The 23218-nt window shown below is 45.7% G+C and overlaps 1 protein-coding gene across 1 annotated transcript; it reads right to left on the reverse strand.

Annotated features, from left to right (window-relative positions):
- Positions 1-1245: 1245 nt before the first annotated feature.
- On the reverse strand, positions 1246-3333 carry LOC146178427 (endothelin-converting enzyme 1-like). The gene has a single exon (XM_084579968.1). The coding sequence runs from the start codon at positions 3331-3333 to the stop codon at positions 1246-1248; it is 2088 nt and encodes a 695-aa protein (XP_084436094.1).
- Between the last annotated feature and the right edge of the window lie 19885 nt (positions 3334-23218).

The following is a 23218-nucleotide window of genomic DNA, read 5'->3' on the forward strand; positions in this document are numbered from 1 at the left end:
ACTGTCTGCGATTTTGTTGACTTCGGGGACTTAGGCGAACGTGAGCTGCAACGCTATCGTGTTAAATCTGTTGCATTCGAGAAATCTGTTTATTGCGACTCAGCAATCACATTGACATGCAAGGGCGTGTTTTGCGATGAATTTATTTACTGAAAAAACAGTTTGTTTTATACAGGCTGAAGAGATGTTAGGTGGGCACAAGTATTTTATAAAAAAAAAATTGCATCGTGCTCGAATGGTTTGCGGGCTGGCTCTGGCTGCATGGTGATCAGGCGCACGATCACATTTCCAATCTGAACCACCGCTTGCCCTCACGCCTAGAACCCCGTAACAAACCCGTAGCCACACATTCGGGACTGTGTTATAATGTCAAGATCATCCTTAAAGTTCAAAACGTCGAAGTAATGGAAATAATCAGTTGTGGGCGCTCCTATAGACTCCACGACTATCCGTCTGGCTTGTCCGTGTGAGTGCTAACCTCAGTCGTTCGAAACATCGATTAGATTATTCAAACAAACGTCAGGTCATGCCTTTCACATCTCAACTCCAAATTGTTGTTTATTTATCACAAATTGGAACACTCGTGAAACCTAAAATTAGTGTGAACAGTACCAGATGACTAGAATCGAGTACAAATATTTCAAGGAATATACGCGTAAATGAATCTAAGATAAGTTGAAGTTAAAGTTGAAGAACTTCCTACAAACACGCGTTGTCCTTTTGTTTTTGTTTTTTCGAAATCGGAGTAATTGCTGATAGCTCAAAAATTAGCTCCGATACCATGGAAACACTCAAGGCCAAAGTATCACCGGAAAGACACAAGAAGTGCTGTCTGCCAACGCACGTTATTTTGCATGGGGTCCATATTAATTATGAGCAAGCTTTCTCGAGAATTTTAATGCCCATATGGGTCTGCTTTTCTCATGCACACGTTCCCGGGCTCAAAAAAGATGGTTTTCATATAGCAACGACACAAATTTAATCGATGTTCTATTGACTACACAATCGGCACCGGCATGAGCAGTTCGTCGGCATGGGCAAATATAAAGTGGAAGTCTGTGCACTCACTATAAATCGTAACACATTCATAGTTGTCAACATTCATATTGCGTGTCAGAAAGCACAACTGAAATTGAAGCTAGGCACTAATCTAGAAATAAGCAAAGGAACAACTTTTTGTTACCACAGGGCAACTTAGTACAGACTTGGCAGGAATAAAATTCCAATAATTATAGCCTGAAAACGTCAGTCAAAGAAAGGGCACTTGTTCGGCGGATTCATGGCATCATTTTCGTGGCATCTGAAAGCCTCTGCGAACGGTGGGAAGTTGGCGACGGCCTTGTTACAGCTGACCTGTGGGGCCACCTCGGGCTCATCCTGGAGGCCGCATAGCGCGAAACAGGCAGCGAAGAAGAACAGCTGGTCCTCACTCAAGCCGCCGATAACCACTTGTGAGCGGTCGCGGTCAGTCACTGCCGCCTCAAATACCGCATGCGCAGCCTCCATGGCGGGGATCTCGGGAAAGTAGTCGTCGTAACCCCTCCCTGATCCGAGGCAGGCAGCTTTCTTGGTTGTCACTACTTTGGTCTCCTCGGGAAGCCAAGAGTCGGAGACTCTTCCATCGGGATCGATTTTCAGGCCGATGGCGTCAAAACTTCGCACCAGCTGAAGCGTGTAGAAGAAACCTAGGCTGCCGTAAGCCATAGCCTTGGTTCCGTTGGCGTAGTACCAGGGAGGTTGCATAGCCAACAGCGCCACGCGAACTGCGTTGAGAAAATAATCGTACCGAATAAACGGAAGCAAGAAGTTCCGTGGTTGCTCAGAGAGAGTGGTAGGGATGTTGAGATGTCGCCATTTTCTCATGGCAGTAATCCAGTGTTCGGTGAAAGATCTGGCGTTGAACCACCCCGCGTAAAAATCGGAAAGTCCTTCGGGAGATAAAAATTTGCCTTTGGGCCACAGGGTCACCGAGACGTTTAGGATCTTATTGCTGAGCGCGCGTCTGAAGCCGGGCCCAGCCCATGAGAGGTTGTCAAGCTTAGAGAGGAGGGCTAGCGTTACTTCATTCAGCGAAGCGTCAATCGCGCCTCGCCTTTCGGGACCGAAGTCCGTAAGAACACGCAGCGAAACGATCAGCCAGCGATACGCTGCCTCGACCTCGGTGGCGCAAAACGAACGTCGACGTTCGAGAGCCTTAACGCGAGATCCGAGTGTGTGTGTCATAAAATTCCGGTCGGCAATCGACGCGAACACTTGGACAAACGTCCAGGCCAGGTGATGCTGGATCGCAGTGTTTTTATGGCGCGAGAAGATGTTCTTCATGGCCTCCAAGAGAGCCTTGTCGGAGAAGGTGACTTCGTCGGTTAAATGAAACGGGTAGCCCGTCGAAGCTTCCAGAGCACGTATCCAGCGAGATACGGAGACGTTGGGTATCCGCGATGAAATCTTCATAAGAGGAAACCGCGACGGTGTTGTCGGCTTTGCTCTAGTTACTCTAGTGAGGTCTTCAAATATTTCACGGTGTGTCTTCAATATACTGTTGATCTCGGAGCTGGGCCGCGGAAGCTGGTTCGGCGCCAGTACACTGTACAGGCCGTCCCAAATAGCGCGGTGCGCTCCAGCAGCTGCGACTTGTAGTTCTATTGGAAGCCATATTCTGTATAAGCGGGCTGGCCGGAATATAACGTTAGCTATTCCGTTCGCTAGTCGCAGTTGGGTGATGTCGAACCAAGGTCCCACACGCCAGTTTACCGAAAGGTCAATGGCAACTTCCAGAGGGTCCACGTCTTCAATCGGTGCATCAGGCCAAGGAATTCTGAGGTCCGACATGAACATTTGCAGGTGCGCCATGTCTCTCAACGATTCCTCTGGCGAAACGTCCTCCATGCAAGAGGCAAAAACGCTAAGTACACGCTCAGCGATTGGAAGGTGCGGCACCGCCCTCCTCAGGTTCTCCTCGAAGTCGTCTACCCAGAGTTTAAAGCCCACGTCCATGATGCAGTGCACGTCTTCCCTGCTGCTCGCCTCGTGACGGTTCCATATCGAGCAAACGTAGGCGTCAAAGTCAACGCACGGATTGACGCTTGCGTTTAAATACTTGTTCACTATCTCCGCCTGATACAGGCAGTCCTGTGTGCGGCAGAGAAGCTCGTCTCTAGCGCTCGTTACATGTGGTGGACTGAGCAGGAGCACGTAGGCGAGTCCGCACAAGGTGACAATTATTACGAGGACAGCCAAGGCCGACGTTGGTACGTAGAGGCAGTAAGGTCGTCCTGGATACTGCGAAGGTAGCGTTGATCCTAGCTGCCAAAGAAGAAAATCGCACGCGTACATTTAGCTCCTGAGCAGCATACGGCTGTCGTCTTTTCAAGCATAAGGTTGAAAGCAATAGTCACCTGATTGTTGCCACCTTCAAAATTAGTTTTTGATCCAGTACGGGCGTTTACGACGGAGATGAAAATACGTTACTGCTGACGACACCACATGAACCTGTCAGCCTCCGGCTCGAACAATCAGCACTTGGTCTCCATATTTACGGCGATCGACATCGTGGAAAACAACTCGGTAATTAGGGTATACCACTTAGAGCGACAGACCACGTCGGCGGCAGTTAAGAAGTCTGTGTGGAATACATTTTTTTTTTTTTTTTTTTCAAAAACCCTTAAAGGCCCTTTTTCTCGGTTGACCGTTCGGCGAAGTCATTGGATTACCAAGCAAATATGGCAAGAAAAAGTTAGGGGGCTGTTCAAGCTTCGCCTTAAATGTAGAAGCAAAGCGCCTTTATCATCGTCTCTCTCTTTTTTTTTTTTTGTTATTAGGTTGGTTTCAGGGGAAAGAAAGGCGCAGCAACTTTCTCAAACCCTTTAACGCTGCCTTTTCATTTCGCAAATACTATTTTTTGATAAAATAATAATATGAATAGTTGGTTTGCAGGAAGGTAAAGGCGCAATATCTGTCACACTTGTTTCTATGGGCACCTGAACTGCGCCGTAAGGGAAGAAAGGAAGGTGGGAGTAATTTTTTTTTATTTGGGGGAAAGGAAAGCACCGTATCTCACTTCTCAGTGGACACCTACACTTGTCAGACGTGCATGTGTCCGCGGTTCGAATCCCTATCACGAACCAGCCTAAAGCTTGACTTCAAGATACATGATAAGAAGCGAAATGCTGTAACACCACACTGAACGCCGCTCAGAATAAGCGATTGACTCCGACAACTTTCTTTGGTGAGGGCATTAGCGTGCTTTTCGTTTTATGCACAATTGCATTTCCTTTCATTGACCATGCTGTTTTGTACAAAATTCTTAACATCTAATTAGCATAATCATACGCTGCTATCAGTATGTCTTCAAGGCATGCTACTAAATGAAAGTCCACCGCACATTAACTGTAGGTTTCCGTTTTACACGCCTGAACCAACAAGCCATCGTCGGCAATGTTTCACGCTATGGCGAGGAGCTATCGTCGTTATTGCATAGTGTATATTCTAAGCACTATAACCATAGCGCGATTTGCGCATGCGCAGATCATTAGGACGCGAGATTGCGTCACATGCCGGGTAGCGATGCTGATGTCTGCCGCGTAAGGACCAATCAACGCTCGCGTACAGGCAGGAAATTGTATCAGTTCACGGTAGCAGATCGCCGATCGCAACGATGCTATAATTCTATTGGTGGTAAGGCGTAGATGGTTCTGTGGCGGCTCGTATGGTGCCAGACGCACAGCTGTTGCGGAAGTTTTATTAACTGCTAAAAGTGCGCTTTGCATACAGCCGATTTTTCTTATAGACACCAAGCAGTCAGCATGAGTTCTCCGGCTGATTTTGTAGATTGAAAAGCTCTAGATCTCAGCCGAATTTCCTAGATGGGCTGCTCCGGCTGCTTTTTTTTTTTTTTTTTTTTTTTTATGTTTCACGCACCGCCCCGAAGCCTGCGTTCCAGATAGCGTTTCAAACTTCCAGATAGCGTTTCATGGCATCAACGGCTGTGCTACTTTCGTAGCCAAGCTGCAACGTCGTTTGATTACTGTTGTTGCAACCAGCCTGACCTTTTGGTCGTACACATGGCTCAATGATTCATTTAGATAACACGCTGAATGCGCAGCGAGTGAGAGAGGAGTGTATCACTAATCGGCAGAGGTGACGCATTTTTCATTCCTGATTCATTAGATCGCCACGACATAAGGAAGGCTGACCCGAAGTTCAATCAGGGGTGTGAATATGTTAGCATAGGAATCTCGGCGCAGTACTAAGGAAGCTTGAACCCTTCACTCGATGTGAGATAGATCTGGAGGAGGTGAGTGTAAGATGGTTCCCGACCTGTACTTACCGGCGTTTGGACTCGAGAGGCCATCTTCACCGGGGTTCCGATGCCAGGACGCAGCGGTACGCGGCTCGCATTGCCGATTTTCGGTTTACCGAAGCCCTCAATGGGAGACCTCCCCGACGAGACGCTACGAGCGGGAAGATGCTGCGGCGCGCAGAAAACCCCCCAGAATTGTTCACTGCACGTACAAAGCTTGCGGCTAAAGAAACATTACTTGAACGAAATTTTAAAACATTTCAATATGATCAAATTGATTCCACACGATTCACGCACGAATATATTCAGCCCGGATGAGGTACCGCTGCGGCTGACATGTGCGCACAGTTCAGGTACCGGTTACGCACCATACACTTCGCCCCTCTTCCCCGTCAACTCAGAAGCGAGGTTGATTTGCTCTCAACATGAACTAGTGGATGAATTGGTTAGAATGTTTTTTTTTTTTTTTTTTTTTTTCAATCCAACAGATAAGAAGCAGCACATCCTTGTCTCTTTTCCCCCCTTGGAATCCTGTCATTGCGCATTTTCACCAAGATTATGTTAAAGGTGCTTTATCTCACACTATCCGCCCACTCTCACTGCTGGCCCTCGCCTCCACCAATGCTTCACAAGCAGCTGTCAGCACCGGACACATATTGCCACAATGGACTTCTTAATAATAATAGACTTATAAAAAAAGGCAATAACACTGACACACCCAAGGAACTCTAAGTGCTAAGAAATGGTATAAATGTTGCAAAGCGCGTGCCTACGTTGTGAATAGACTTGTAGGCTTTGAGAGACTCTGTCTTCATTATCGTTGCTTAATTGTGACCACCTTGGGTTCTCTACCATGAGTCATTTAAAAATGGTAAAATTTCCTGTGACTGTACATCAAACCCCTTGCAGGCTATCATCCTCTTCCTTCCTCACCCATCTTCAACCCCTTCTTTTTATTCCAAGCTTATTGGGGCAGCAGGGATAAACATTTGTGAAAACCTTGTCACGGACGGCATGAAAACCACTTAATTTGAATTACCATGCGCGAGGCCACGTAGTGTGACCTCTCGAAACAGCTTAGCCAGTTAAAGCGACGGACAAACAAATAGAACAAGATCCACACCACCGAGATCTTGTTAAATTATTGGTGGTGAAGGGTGCAATGAGTGCTTTTGAAATAAAACTTGAATAATATTACGCGCGATGCACGGTCCGCACAGTGGCTCTAAAACATTCGCACTGCTGAACGTCTCGTCGCATTTGGCTTCGCTGCCGCGGCTCCCGACAACTTCACCCCGATGCGACGCTGCCATCCCTCCTCCAAATTTGGCGTTTGGAGCGCTACGAGCGAGGCCGTAATGAATGGCTCCCGAAATTTCGACCACCAGGCGTTCGTTAGCGAGCATGATGTGTACCTTACTTACCAACGCGTTTCTAGCAGAGCCCGCCTTTACGGAGCTTGTGGAGCCGAGATGTCGTGGCGTAGGGCTTGCTTCAGTGGATTGTAGCCTAGCCAAAGAATGAGTGCAAGTGGGTGTGAGTGCACTCACTTAATTCGTTAAAAACGTTATGATAGCAAAACAGCAATTTTGATTATATTTCGCGAGCTTTCTTAAATACTACAAAACGGAAAATATATTAGTAACGTTGGAGAAAAAAACTATCTGCTAATTCTTTAACCTTATGCAATTGCATTAAAGCATTGAATGAAGTATTGAATTTCCTCATTAAATGCATAATAAAAAGATCGAAAAGTGGACTAGTACCGCCCAACAATTATCGCGTAACACAAAACTTGCTACCTATACTGGTCCATTTTTCAATGATTTTGTTAAAACCACCGTAGCAACTCTTTACCGATAATTCTTCAATCGAATTATGTGCGCGTTTCTTTAGCTAGTCTGATGCCGGAAATCACGTCTGCTGTGAACATGATGGCGATTACTCCTCATAAAAAGTGGTCTACCAAAAACTGGTGCGAATTCAACTGTAAGAAAATAATTCAACAGTTTTATTCAAGAGTAGAGTCAGCATCATACGCCTCGTCGAGGAAATGTCCATTGGATCGTGGAATTATTGCGTCAGCTGAGAAATTCACTTCAAATTCACAACATGGTGATTCGAAGTGCAGAATCTAGTAACATTTAGCAAGGGGAGCTTTGATTTGTATTAAAGGTTGCAGTTGACAGACACCGCAAACATAATAAAACAACATGACGAGCATTCGAAACAGAAAGAAAGGATTATGTACACTTTAACGAATTAAGTAATATTTTCCTCTAAATATGGTCTCGCGGTGAGCGATACATCAGTAATGGTCCGCTCTAAACTAGAGTAGGCGGCATCGGTCTGGAACCCCGGGGTCGAATCTTTCATTTCTGACTTAGAATCTGTTCAAAACCGCGATTGTCGTTTCATACTTTACTTTCAACTATCATCGCACTATTAGTGTTTCTGCCATGAAAGCTAACCTTTCCCTCCCCCTTCTTTCTCATCGCCGGTCAATAGCTTCTTTGTGTACTTTTCACAAGATTTTTCATAATCCTTATCTTAAAGACAAGTTATTAAAAAGACCACCATATATTTCTGCATGCATTGATCACCGCCACAAAGTTTGCATCCCTCCTTGTCACACAAGATGTTTTCATGATTCATTTATACCTAAAACTTGTGTCAGCTGGAGTCACCTTCCCCATAATATTGCTGAAATTACTGATGCTGTTGCCTTTCGAAATGCTGTTATAGATTTTATATAAACCTGTGCCTGTACTAGTTTTTTTTTTTTTTTTTTTTACTATCTGCTGCTTTTTTACGTCTTTTCGTGTATGTTATACCCACTCCCCTCTGTAACGCCTAACGGCCCTGGGGGTAAAATAAATAAATAAATAAATAAATAAATAAATAAATAAATAAATAAATAAATAAATAAATAAATAAATAAATAAATAAATGGCAGCGCATCGGCGCAAAATCACACTTTTAGTTAGATGTATGTAATTTTCTAAGCCTGAATAAAATGATAACTAATCGTTTCACGGATGTTGGAGTGATCAGTTTGTACATTTTTGAAGAAGTTCTTTGCGTTTTCATCATGATCTCCCGACAAAGCTTGGTCAGTATTCGGTCCCCTTAAAAGTATGTCAACGGACTCAGTGCATTTCCATCGGACGGCTCCGTGCGTTGTGGTTCGGGGGTGTGGCTAAAGATACTTGCAAAGACCCACTAAATTAAGAGATTTAGCATAGGGAGACGTTCTAGCGGTGACGTATACCAGGTTACCGGACGCCTCTTGCGCACGCGCAGTGCCCACCTTGCTACACTTCTACCACTACGTACCCGCGAGCGGTGTCCGGTAAACCAGTATACGTCTAGGTAGCACCTCTCCGTTACGCTAAATGTCTATTTTACTCCGTATACCTAGGGCAGATCCGTAGCTAGTGCAAGAAAGATTTTGGACAGCTCTCACACTTTCCGCTAGATCACACACTTTAAAACGGAAAGTATGTCCGGCGAGGGTGACGCTGGTGAACACTCACACAGAATGGTTACACGCAACGTGTATACCTTGAAAGTAGAGGACTGAATCGTCATCAACGTAGCTCAGTTGGTAGAGCAATAGGATGTGAAATTCAGAGATCATGGGTTCGGGTCCTACCGGTGTCATTCCGTTTTTCTTCTACTTTATCATTGTTTTGATCATGAATGCATTATTATTTCACATTCATCAGCACCAAGAAAACTCCCTATGCTTTCCTTGGTGTCATGTGGCTATTGGCTCCCATCGTATGTACCGGCCAGAATAGGTCGACCGGAGCTCGATATATATATATATATATATATATATACTATCTAGCCCATATCTCCTACACTGTGCTGTCACCCGCTTCATAAATGCTGGAGATTTCCGGGCGGACACCCTCGTTGTCTGCTCGCTTATAGCGACTGCTGATCGTGAGCCAATCGACTCGGGTTAACTTCCTCTAAACCGCGGGGCTTTAACCCAGTGTGCAAATTTTCGACAAGACAAGCTACGGGTGTTTTTTACACACACACACGCACACGCGCACGCACACACACACACACACACACACACACACACACACACACACACACACACACACACACACACACACTTGCGATCAACACCACTGTTCACACAGAAGCGGATCGTCCACGCCTCCGGCTTTACGCTTGCCTGCAGTGGCGGCGGGGCGCGAGCCTTTGCTTTCACCACAGTCCCACCGCTGAACTATCACTTCCCTATTGAAAAACCAAAAGTTCTACGGGGCTATAACCTCATAAAATCTCATTTAATCGCATAGAGTCTCATACGGTGCACATCATTATCATAAAATATCGTACATAATTTATGATAATGTACAAGAAACTATGAGAACTTATGCAATTATAGGCGACTTGTACGTGATTTCTTATGTGCATTGAGTGAGATTGTGTGAGAAAATGTAAGGTTATTGCCCCTTACAGTTTTTTCAGTAGGGTTCCCATGCCTTTTGTTGCCGGTGTGAGATATAGTCTAGAAATTTAAATAACGAGCATCCCATTTTTCCTGATTGCCTCTAAAGAAGAGCTGATTATACCACTATGTATCAGGAACGGTTAGTCCGCACTAAGAGATGCGTGTTCTGCCGGTCGCAGGTTCTCCAAAGTTCGGGAATGCAATCGGCAATAACCGTCCCCCCCCCCCCCCCCTTCGTCTCTTAACATGCCTGTAAAAGGGAGGGAAACAAGTTTTTCTGCCAGCATACCGTGCTTATAAGCTGTAGGATACTAAGGATACTGTGGGATATTGTAGAATACTGTAGAATACTACGACCCCACGGCTGTAGGGTACTAAACTGTATGGACACAGATCTTCGCCTTCTGCCTTTCCACATTGCGAAGGCATATCGTTTAGCGATGCCATGTTCATAATGCCATTCCAATTGAGGTTTAATACCTTCCATGTACGATGCCACCGTAGCCATACAATTCCAGGCGTTTCACGAGAACCTACTGTTTCAAAAAGCAGAAAGAGCAAGTTTTCTCACCCACTGCTATTGACCTTTATGCTGGCCGGGGGACCACTGTGGGTGAGAGGTTGCTGCGCCGTCAGCCCCGTAGACTTCGACGGTACCAAGTCGGAAGTCGGCACTGTGCAGTGTATTGTAAAACATTAAAAAGGGACATGTAATAGTCCTAGGTGGTCAGAAGGGATGTACTAGTACAAAACTCACTGAATTTCTGCTTGTAGCAAAAGTCAGTTGCATGTATTTTTCGATCAACATCGATATTTCTCCGGCAACAAAAAAAAAATGAAAATAAAAATTGGGGGCGCATGTTTAAACTCTGCCTTGAAGGATACATGAAGGGACGGCGTTAATGACTTTTTCCGGCTCTCTTCGCGGATCTTCGTTCGCGTACGTGCACTTTGATACACACTTAGTTACTAATATTTTCACTTCCATCTCTCACACGTGCTCATTAGCAGCCCGTTATACATCCGTGGTTCGGGCCTTGGTGACTTCATTTCCATTTATGTTTAATAGGACCCACCATATTAAAACAAACATGCTCATCAGCATACAGTTATAAGCTACTCATTATATGGAAGACCGCACGACAAAGCCCCACCTTACCCTAACCGTACGAACGTGCTTGCATTGGTTAGGGACAGCTTGGCTAATTCGGGGTCTAAAAGTCCTTGGAGACTGTATTCTGATATCAGCCTTCCAGCTCATGGTAATTCCAAAGTGAGCCTTGTCACGTGATCTCGTGACCCCCCCCCCCCCCTCCTCTCTTTTACAATTCAATCGACGGCCATTCAGTGCCAGGTCACGTATCCTACCAACTACCACGAGGTATGCACGTGATATCCCCCAACAACGCCGGCGCTTTGTTCTTAGTTGCGCGGCGGCCTTTCCGCCGTCGCGTTAACAGAAGAAGCATACTTGCTTACATGTAGCTTGCTTTACCGTAGTGCTTCCTGGCTGCCAGCTGAGGCCCGCTCCTCCCTGTTCCGTAGTAGGTACTATCTTGGACCGAAACTTGCGCAATGGACTGGCGCCCTTCTCCTGGGTTACACGTTCGGAGCTCAGGGGCAGACGTTTCCGTGGGAAACGTCGATGCGATTTGGGCTTCGAGGCGGCCCTCTTTGGGGGTCCGGGTGGGCTTCGAGAACGCCTCGGGAATTCCATCCCTCGACGCCACGGTTTCTTCGTCTTCTGCTCGCGAGGATGGCTCGTGACCACTAGCTACGCCTTCAACCACCAGGGTCACCTAAGCAATTACTGATGCCCGCCTTTATCAACATATTACGGCATCTAAAGGTAAAGACGGAGCTTTCATCTAATTGTTAAAAAATTCATGAGCTGAAACACAGGTGTCGGCATTACAGGATGTTTCCACAAGAAATCTAACGAGAAATCTTTTCCGCCTTGAATCTCCATGTTTAGACTGCAGTGACATTTGCTTGCGAACACTAGTGAGGTGGTAATTTTAAGATGACGTCATATATGTAATTTGCATAGATGAACAGAAATTTTTAAATTATTTAAATTTCCTCTACAAAATTCCCGCCTGAAAAATATCAGCATTTAAGAAGAAAACACGATTAAAACGAGTTGGGAAACAGCAAAATTTGGACTTAAAACTATTCTTGAAAAGAGGCTCAGAGTGGTACTATAAAGTCTAGCATTATGCAGAGTGCAGACCACTGAGCATTCATGTCGCGTAAAATACCTCAAAAAGAAGCTAACTGACAAGACAATTTCGAAAATTCTCATCTTCACACGTCGAGACAACACGCAATGACAAGCTTCGCTCGAAACCCCTCTCATGACATCGTGATGTGGTGTGATAACTTTATTATTCCACCAGATAAGGAGGCCTCCTAGTCCCCGCCACCGGCACGCAGGCCTAAGGGACGGGCGCCGGGACTTCCGCGATTAGAAGCAGGCAAAGAGGTCTTGGTTCTTCGCGGCTTCTTCCGCCAGGCGGATGGCTTGTTGCTGTGAAGCAGGGACCTCGCTCCGCAGCAGGGCTTCCCAGGCCTCTCTACAATTTGTATTTGTTTTAGCCCCTGGTGAGCTAGCACATTCCCAGATTATGTGGTCGAGGGTCCCTCTCTCCCCACAGTGCTTGCACTTGACGCTTTTTCTATCGTCCATCCGGACATAATATGCCCAGACCAGGTTAGCAAAGTTCCCAGCTTGCAGGCGCCGCCATGCGACTGCCTCCCTATTGTTTAGGCTTTTATCCGGTGGTGGCACCAGTCTCCTGCTTAACCTGCAATTTTCGAGAATCCCCGTATAATTTTGCAGACGCTCGTCCATGTTCCGGCAGTCGAGCGGCTCCACAGTTACCCGGAAGTAGAGAGCTCGGGCTAACTCGTGGGCCGCTTCGTTGCCAGGAAAGGACGCGTGTGCAGGGCTCCAAATTTGGCTAACTTTCCTGTTTACTCGGCGCTTCCGGCGAGACTCTTCCCTTTCCAAAATTCCAGATGGCCGTTTTGCTATCGCCGATTATGAATTTGGCTTCCGTTCCGACGCAAGCAAGCGCTATTGCGACTTCTTCAGCAGTTTCCGTGTTGCGGCTTCTAATGGTAACGGCCAATACCGAGGCACCTCGGCCGTCGACCACCGAGGAAACCGCTGCCCCCGTTTTGCCACTTGCCGCGTCCACGTACGCAAACGATTTGCTGTCCATCGAATCGAAGCGTCTGATTAGTGCTTCTGCTCTCTTCCCCCTCCTCTCTACGTTGAATACGGGATGCATGTTACGAGGGAGGGGACGAATTAGATTTTCTCTACAGTCCTGAGGGATGCTCGATTTTTCTCCCTGTCCCCTATCTGTCTGCAGGCCTACCATTTCGAGTATAGTTCATCTATAACCCAAAGTCACTCCGATGCAAGTGCAGCTCGGAATTTGACATTAAAGTTGAAGGGAAACTAGTTCCAAAGGTAGATAGAATCAGAATCTTAGAACAATTTATTCAAGAGAATGGATATAATGATCGAACAATCAAAAAGCTAGAGGAATTCGCCACGCAAGCCAATGACATATTTAAAAAGACCGCGCTGAAAGGACGAGGCCTGAAGGAAAGACCCAAGCTTACGTAATAAGCCGCGTGAGCTATTCCACGCCTTTCCTAAATATCAGATCGGAGGAGAAGAGATTAGACTCTCTCATTCGACGGTGCATAAAGAGGGCCCTGGACTTACCAATTACCACATCCACAGAGAAGCTCGAGCCTTTCTATGGGAGTGCACAATATCTAGCTGGGACGAAATAGCGGAGGCTGTCAGAATTTCACATGACATCGTCTAGCGCATGTGACGTCAAGAGCAGAGTGCTGACGTTAGCAGCGAAGAAGGCCTGGGGCTCGCCCGGCCAGACAGAAGACGCGTGTGGCCCAAGGAGGTTATGTAGAACTTCTGGAGTGGAGGTAGCCCGTTAAAAGTGAAGCCGGCGTCCGATATCTTGCAAGGGGAAAGAAGGGCGCATCTCCGAAGAGTTCTTCTGTATATAACGCCCCATTTGTGGCGCTGAGCTATTTTGCACTTGTCTGGACATCTTCACGCTCTTTTGTATCGCATAGGATAAAATCTCAACGAAAAAGTTTTGAAAAAAATATATATTAGTGCACTGCATTATTGCCTCATGCGTGGCATGTACAGAATGTGTATAAATGTGCAGGGTAAAGCTTTTGCTGGTACAGGCTCACCTCCATCTTTTTTTTTATTCTTTTATTCTTTTATTCGAGGGGAGCAATAAAATGTGTAAATGGACTAAGCCGTAACGATGGATTGGATCGCGGAAATAACACGTTTCATAGCGTATACATACGAAAATGGGTGAAACGCGATAAAGCGAGTGCTTACATTCTACGTTTCGTAAATTATGCGCTTAGGTAAAAGAAAATATTTAGAATTGCTGCTCGTAAGAAGCATCGCTTATAGGTCATTAAATGCGTGCACCATGCGCTTGGAGCTCTGGGTTTAGTTTGTTGGGGGAAGCGCGGAAGAAGCGTCGTGGCCGGCAGAAGCAGACAAACAAGAGGCGACGCTAAGGCACCGGTTGGACGGCAGTTCGAAGCTGCGGGGGGTCTCTGCTCCGCGCCGCTCTCGCTTGTCTGGCATTCGAGACGTCCCCCCGGCTGCCCGGAGCGCGGCTCTCCACGGGCCCCCACCAGATGCCGGAGACACTCCCTTTCCGGTTCCCCGCTTCCACGCTCTGCCTTCGCGTTCCTTTCGCTTGGGAAATAAAGCAGTCAGCTTTAAACCTCCGTACTGGTTGGTTTATGGGGTTTAAAGTCCCAAAGCAACTCAAGCTATGAGAGACGCCGTAGTGAAAGGCTCCGCAAATTTCGACCACCTGGGGTTCTTTAACGTGCACTGACATCGCACAGGGCGCCTAGCTTTTCGCCTTCACCGAAAAGCGGCCGCCGAGGCCGAGATTAGATCCCGCATCCTTGGGCACAGTAGCCGAGCGCCCTAACCACTGCGCCACCCCGGCCGGCGGGGCTGAACCTGTGTGGACGTGATTTTTATTGCGAAAGCAAATACTGCTCGCAGTTTGAGCCTTCAGCTTGGAACGGCGGTGACCACCATTGACCTTCAGACGACCCGCGCAGACGACCCCAAGCTGGCAGGAGCTGCCATCTTGGGTCTCTCGTTTCACATGGGACGGTTATGTCAGAATCAGCCTGCCAGTACCCTGGCATTCACGTTACTCCTAGAGCCCAATAAGGCACGTTCATACGGCTTGGTTAAAGAGGGGCTTTATATGTGTGCTGACAGGAGCTGCCAACTTGGGTCTCTCGTTCCACATGGGACGCTTATGTTAGAATCAGCCTGCCAGGACTTTGGCATTTCATTACCCCTCTAGGCCACTAAGTCACATTCATACGGCTTGGTTAAAGCGGGGCTTTATGAGTGGGCTGGGGAAGAAGAAGAATTTGAAGAATGCTCGGTCACCCGCAGCTATTGCTTTCGCTCAATATTCGGCTCAGCAGCGTTGAACTCTTCTAATGTTTTCTGGCTCCATGCTCGCACCATGTACCATGAAACATGCTCGCAAAAAAATTTCGCACCTAACGCTCATCACATTCGTCTTTACTTTGCATTCAGGGCCTATTAATAGCTTCAAAAATTGTGCCATAAAAAATGCAGCACTGCACTAAATGAACTATTAAAGCTTTACTCAATAACCAAGAGATTATTTTTACTGTACATAAATGCGAATAATAGCGTTCTTGAGAAAATTCACAATGATGTGCCGATATTTGAAATGCTTTCAAATCGAAATATGAGATAGGAATGACAAGCGATTTGTTAACGAGAAGTGAAGCCAAACAGTACGCTCTAGGTCTCTATGTCGTATTGCTTGCCGAGCTAGGACGAGTAAATGTAATCTCCAGCGCACTTTTCTATAGCTTTCAAGCATTTACCCAAGAAAAAACTATCGCTGGAGATGTCCTGTAGTTTGTGTCACAGTGCACTGGCAGCGGATATTGTTTATGCAACGATGCAAGCGTCGCGGGAAAACGAATTCATGACGCGATGACTGCATAGAAACACACGGCTAGCAGACGACGCGGTCGGCTCCGCTCCCGGATTTACTTCCAACTCCGCTACCAGTGGCGTTGCCGTCGCTTTGCATGGCACGTATACCTGTGTTTACGTTGTCTTTGAAACCATACAATGAAATTCTCCTAAACACATGCCCCCTTTTTTAAGGTATATAGATCGCGATGGACCGAATTTGGAGCCGGACTCTTAGAAGTGGTCCCAGTTACGTGATCACCTGTGAGTACAAGAACTTTTGATCTTACCACTCCGTTTCAAAAAGTGAGTGGTTTCAAACATGCATTTTTTGGATGGATGGATGGAATATAGGAGCGTCCCTTTTGAAACAGGGTGGTAGCAGTTGCTATCATGCTCATTTTTCCTATTATATCTTAATTGTTTTAGATTGGTAACTATACCATCATTCTATTTATTTAATTTTTGTTTCTACATGACTAACACTATGTCAATTTTCTGCTTTTAAGCCACCAATCTTCCAATCGTTTTTTCCTAGCTTCCACCGCAGGTTCATTCACCCAGCCAATGGTCTCTCTAAACCCCAGAGCTTCAGGAAGAGTGACTGGGCCTGTATCGACTTCCGGATGGATGCCATTCCACTCGAGTATAATATGGTTAATTGTTCGAAGTGTCTAAAGGTACGTCCGACGGATCCATTCGATTCTCGTAAAGATACGGCGGACGTCGATATACAGGCTCGTGGCTATATGCACGTCGAACGCGGCCCCATTCCGCTTGCTACGCGTGAATGGATCTCATCCTCTATGATATCAGCTAGCCGCGACTCTCGATGAGGTGCTACGAAGAGTGCATCCGTTCTAACATAGATCACGGTCTTCACTTAGGGTTGTGTACGGCAAACATCGCTGTCAAGCACATAGCTGCAGGCGATATGCTACGTACTGCACCAGCTCCACCAGCTGGCATCGAGATACGCACATTCACGAGCAGCTTTCGCTTCGCACTAAACTATCACCCCGATCTGCCCGTAATGCGAGCGAGCTATTCCTAGCATTTACGCTGTCTTAGGTCCTGCATCGACCTCTGAAGATCTAGCGCCGGCACAACACACACACACCTCGTCGTGCAGCTGAACATTCGGCAGTCCAAAGTATGTATGTGAAATGGCATTGTGCTCGTTCCTCACATGCAGACCGAGGAAACAGGATGTTTTTAGCTAAATTCTTCGTTTAAATTCTACCTCAGAGCCGTGGCAGAAGACATGCCGAATCTACTAGAGGCCTGCACATCGACTCGTCGGGGCGAAGACCTACTGCACCGCACCGCAAGAGTGCACAACCGGAAAGCCGGAAGCGTGAATGATCCGAATTCCCTGTGAACAGCAATGTTCTTTGGTATATAGGGGATTACTAGACTAAAGTGCTTAGGCTGCATCTTTTTCTTGTCGTTGAAGTTTGCGTACATGTAGTTTAAACCCCCGCATGCTCGAGGTTAGCGTGACCCGACTGAACGGCCGCGCAGCTTTGAAACGATCGGGATCGATATGCATGCATCGCCGGGCTTAGGTACGCGGTAGAAAATGTGCGCTGCACATTTCGTTGAAGAAGCTGACTCTTGGAATTTTGCAGAGTGTGCCATGCAAGCGATCGTTGCTACAACCACGCATCCATGTTCCCACGGCTGGCCTACCCCGAGGCGCATAAATGTTCAACCGTGGACGTATCAATGATCGAAGAGAGGACAGATTTTCACAATATTGGGCGCGAAATCGATAGCTACCAGTGCTCAGTGTTAGAGAAATTCTGCCTTGATCATGCGCAATTCAGTGTTTCAGGTGTGGTCAGTAGCTATATAAGTTTGAACAGTTCGCCTTTCAAGTCAGCGGCGCCAGCGATGGATCGGCGGAGCGATTTTCCACGCTACACCGCTGTCTTGCTAGAAAGCCTATCTAGGCGGCGTTTGACATTCACCTGCTTTTTGTTGGCCCCGTAATTGAAAGCAACGCCTTCAGAAACGCGTTAAATGTTCAAAAATGTATTCTCTTCAACAGTTTCACTCCAGGCTGTCAAAGCAGGCGGACGTTGATAAAACAGTTGAGCATCCAGTCTTTAGAAATCTGTACAATCACCTTCAGTTTGTAAAATTATTGGAATAGGTCACTTTCCGATCGCTGGGACATAGACCCTCATGACAGCGCTGTCACGTGAATAAGGACCACACCAGGCCGAAAGCTTGTCTCATATAACATAGCTAACCAAGGTACACCTTACTACAGCATTGTGTTGATTTTTATGGTGCCTAAGCGACTAATGCTGCCATGCACCAAGAACAAAATTTAATGTATTTATTTTGTGTGTAATGACTAAAAGTTCTTTAGGATGTAGCTTGTTTAGGAACATTTTAGGAAACCAAAAATGCAGGAAATTTGCACGTCTCTCCTAGGATCATGCTGGGATGGAAATGGATCTGTTGGAAATTGTACAAAATGTTTCCTCTTTTCTCGACTCTGGCGCATGTGTAAGATATGGTTTATTGTTAGTTCATCTCCACACTCCTTGCATATTGGTTTGTCCTCTTTCATAAGCATGAAGCTGTGTGTGAGGTTTGGGTATGTGTTTTGTGAAGATGACCTAAAATGTCCTCCATGTTGTGTTTTTGATTACTGCATGATTTCCATTCTTTAATGACAGGTTTGACAAGTATAGTTTGTAGTTTATTTCAATGTTTCAAAAATCCTGCCATTTCACTCTCACTTTTCTTTGTACAAGCTTCTTGGTATCTTCATGCAGCATATTCACCCTCTGTAATTTAGCATTGCGTCAAGGTAACCTGGTTATTTCTTTTCACCTTTCAAGACTACTGTCCCGATTTCATAAAGTTTCTGACGACAGGAACTCCTTGGAAGTCATAGAAATAAATGAGATCCACAATCATGAGCTATCTAGGGTATGCATATACATGTCCATCGCTCAGTGGAATGGCGTCAGCACGCTGTTAGAACAGGTCTTGAGGTAACAACAACCATTGTCTGAGGTGGTCCTTTAATGGGCATTGAAATGCTATGTAACTACAGGTACTGATAGAACTCTTGATCATGTTATGTGATGATGCGATCCTTGCATGAATATAGGTATACATTTCAGAATCTGCAGTGCACCACTTGACCATTTGCCACCAGTTTGTGTGAAAATGTATTTTTCATGCATGTTAACCAGTGTTTAACAGATGACCCCTGTGCACAAGCCAAAAGTGCCACGAGCCAAATGTCACGAGGCCACACGACATGGCAGGAGCTGTTAAGCCAAGCTTACAAAGTTATATTTGAAATATTTTATCTTCAACATTTCAGCTCCAATTAAGAAAGGTTGAGGCTTACAGAGGTCTATGCCAGGTTGTCTATCACCTAACAGGGCAGCCTACGACCGTATGCTAATGAGTATATCTGAGATAACAGAGACATGAATTAAGGAATTAGTAGTAATGTTTGTAGCAAAGGGCATGTAAATTAACGAGAATCCACAGTGGGATCTGCAGACAAGAACCATTAACGCTGGCACACCATACCCTTACAGGTGGAGATTAGGAGTCTCCCTAATTTTTTGTCTGCTCAAAGCTTGTCATTTCCTTCGTTCTTCCAGATGAGGAAGATGTGAAAATGATAGCATCTAAAATGCCAGAGACCATCGTTAACAAGGATGCTGAACCCAACAGCGTAAAAAGGAATTTCAGAAAAGATGGGTGACTAGTAATGCTGGCAACAGTTGAAACTAAGTGGAAAGGCATGAAATTGAAATGCAACATATGCAGAGATATGTTGCGAGACGACCAGTCTGTGGTGTGCGACATCTGTCTCCGTTAGTTCCATCAAGTGATTGGCCAAAGCAGATGGGGCTTGTGGTTTTGTGATAAGTACAGTGTAGTAGCATAGATGCAACCTTGCCCATTAATAATTCGAGTGGAGTAAGTGCATTGTTTTGTTTTGTTCATGGTTTCCATGAAAACATTATGAGAAATTTTTTCCTAGAGAATGTTTGCTGAAATGTGAATATAATGTGCAATAAAACTAGTGTTTTCTTGCTGTTTACTTTTCCTTGTATACATTAGTTCTGTGAAGAAAACCACAGGCTAGAAAGAAATGTAATGGCATGCATTTTGATACTTGGCCCCGTTGTGCTGGCTCAGTAGTTAGAGTGCTTGGCTGCTGAACCCAAAGATGCAGATTTGGTTCCAGCCACAGCAGGGACATTTTAATAGAGGCGAAACAATAGGCCGTCATGCACCGTGCGGTGTCAGTGCATGTAAAAGAACCCCAGATGGTCGAAATTATACCGGAGCCCTCAACTATTGTGTTCCTCATAGCCGTAGTTATTTTGGGATGCTAAACCAGATATATATCACATCATACTCTGAGTAAGATGCTATTCATGGTCAGTTAATCATACACTAAATGATCAATTTTTTTTCTGCATGGTACAGCAGCTGTTGTACAATTTTACTTTAGCCTTCATGAAGAATATCACACTGGCTCCACATGGCCTTTTGTTGACCCTTGATATGCGTCACAATCACACACCCGAGTATGTATTTGTCTAAAGGCACCTATGCATGCAAGGAGGGGACCGTTACTTTCCACTTGTCAGAACTGAAATGCATGATCTACATCATTTCTGTAATTCAACTGCTTGCTATTTGAACTGTCCAGCATTGATGCAAGTTTCAATGAACTGCAATTAGCAAATTAATCTAAGCAGCAAACCATGCCAAGAACTGCTTCGGTTTCATCTTTAGCAACTGTTTGGGAACTAAAATTAGCCAAATGTTGCAAAACATAGATGAGAGGTTACAAAATCTAAAAAACAATGCAGCCTACCTGTGGCATGTAGGGTTTCACATCCTAAAGTGACATATGTAGCTATGAAGAATACCGTAGTGGAGAGCTCCAGACTAATTTGACTGCCTGGGCTTTGTACTTTGAATTGACATCTTGCAGAAAACAGAAGCATTTGCATTTCACCTGCACCAAAGTGCGACTGCCATCACTGGTATTAAACATCACGACCTTGGGGCAAGTAGCCTAACGTGCCACTAAGATGTCGCAGCGTGTACGTACATGCTATACATGTCAACCTTTCTAGCATTAAAGCTGTCACATGCATGGCAGATATTCATGTTCAGCTTTGGACTGACAAGTTTAAAAGTGTACTATTTGTGTTTGTCTAGCATGAAAAACAAAGGAAACTAAGGAAAAAGGAAAAAAAATATGAACATATGTTGAAAAAGCATTAGTCATTAACACATAAAGCATATTCGTTCCTTTATTAATGATAAAGTTGCCTTCAACAATAGTACAAAGCCTGAACATTTAGAAAGGTGCTGTGCCAGGCAGCTATTTTACAGAAACCTGAACCATTTCACCTGTAGTAATACGCATCCCGGCGGTGTGGGCTGGGCACTTATTTTTCGGTCCACCTCCAACATGCGAAAACTGCATCGTGCATTCCCATTTTCCGAGTTTTGAGCTCTGTAGTACAGGCTAACAAATTGTCGATGACTTATTTTCGTCTGATTGTTGCACAGCGCGTGTAAATAAATTACCACTGCACCTAATAAACACTGACATGCACGTGCAACATCGCCGATCATAAACGGACACACTGATGTCCGTCCGGACATCGGCGCACTCATCACAGCACTCTTCGTAGTCTCACACAGCACTCTAGTAGGACGTAATCCGTAATCACAGCATCTCACGGTAAGCACAAACCACACCTCCAGTTGTACAACAAACACGAATGACGCGATGCTTGGGCTAGAGACACGCCGGCGGTGCCCAGCTTTTTCAGCGCCGCTTGTACTACGTAGAACTTGCAGCACCAAACCTCAATGCGAGCAGAAAGCGATGCGTTACGTGACGCATCTCATCACAGATGGAAGTGAGGAAACTTTGAAGAATCAAAACTACATAATTACATAACGACCGTCGTAGACGTTAATCCACATAATAACGAGGACCAAATGAGCGGGCGTGCGGGCCGCGGGCTGGCCGTCAACACCGCGATTACATGCGCTTGCGCTCTGGTCGTGCTTGCCACCCTGCCGCGGTCCAACTCACGTAAACCTATCATCATGCCATCACGTAGTATATCACCCATTCTAGGCACTATTCTTGCCACTGTACTATTCTTTGTAATTTCACATTTCACGCATGCAGTATGTAGTACATACTTCTTACACCGCGCGTAGTACACCTCATACCAACTTCGATTTGGCTACATATGGCTACCATGTTGTTGCTACAACCACATCTGAGTCCGGCTTTCCCGACGGATCCCAAGGCCCATATCGGAGAAAAATGCGTTGGGTCCGTCGGAAGAACCCTACCGATCGGGTCCGACCGCCGTACCTCTGAAAAATATTTCCCGGATCCGTCGGACGGATCCCGAAGAAAAACGCACCGGGTCCGTCGGACGTACCTTTAAGACCATTGATCGGGTCCGTCCGACGTACCTTTAGCCACAGCCTTAATTGTTTCTGTGGATTTAGTACATACTGCACATGTGTCATCTTCATTGTTAAATTTCTTTTTGAAATGCTTATGAAGTGTGGCGCCATCTAAATGCGGCAATTAAAAGCTGTCTGCTATTGCCGTCATTGCCTTCAGAAAAAAATTTTTTTTTACTCCTATTTTTCTGTACAATGTGGTTTGGGAATTAACGTCCCAAAGTGACTCAGGCTATGAGAGACGACGTAGTGGACGACTCCAGAAATTTCTACCGCCTGGGGTTCTTTAACATGCACTGACATTGCACAGCACATGGGCGCCTAGCTTTTCGCCTCCATCAAAAAGCGGCCGCCGAGGCGAAGATTCCATCCCGCATCCTTGGGCACAGTAGTCGAGCGCCGTAATTACTGCGCCACCCCGGCAGGGCGTTTCCTGTATGACTCTTACACGTAAGAATCTCTATTAATGCACCTCTTCAGCTTATTTCCCAGGTGGCCGTGTATTTATCAACAATGTGAAAATTTATAACTTAGACATAGTTTACTTCAATGATCGCGGGTGCCACCACAATCTATATGCATCTGACTATTGGCCAATCAAAACCGCAGTTTTTTATACATGGGGAATATGTGAAGTTTCGCAACTGGTAATATTGAAGAGCCTGCGAGGTTACGGAGATTGTTTTCTACCTACACCAGTGTAGCAAATCACCATTGGAGGTATTGGAGATTTCCCACAATGGGGTGTAGGTTAAAAAATGGCCCTTGTTGATTCATACCAACAAGCTCTAAAATGAATGAAAAATATTTAGAGTAATAAAAATAAACAATAAACATGAAATAAAAAGTATTGAATGTAATCAAAAATAAAAGA

The sequence above is a fragment of the Amblyomma maculatum genome, chromosome 9 (assembly GCF_055883805.1).
Source record: "Amblyomma maculatum isolate TAMU_Amacu chromosome 9, ASM5588380v1, whole genome shotgun sequence".
NCBI classification, from domain to species: domain Eukaryota; kingdom Metazoa; phylum Arthropoda; class Arachnida; order Ixodida; family Ixodidae; genus Amblyomma; species Amblyomma maculatum.

Bases quoted from the DNA above. Each gene is read 5' to 3' on its own strand.
- LOC146178427 (XM_084579968.1), bottom strand. From the start codon at position 3,333: ATGTACGCGTGCGATTTTCTTCTTTGGCAGCTAGGATCAACGCTACCT.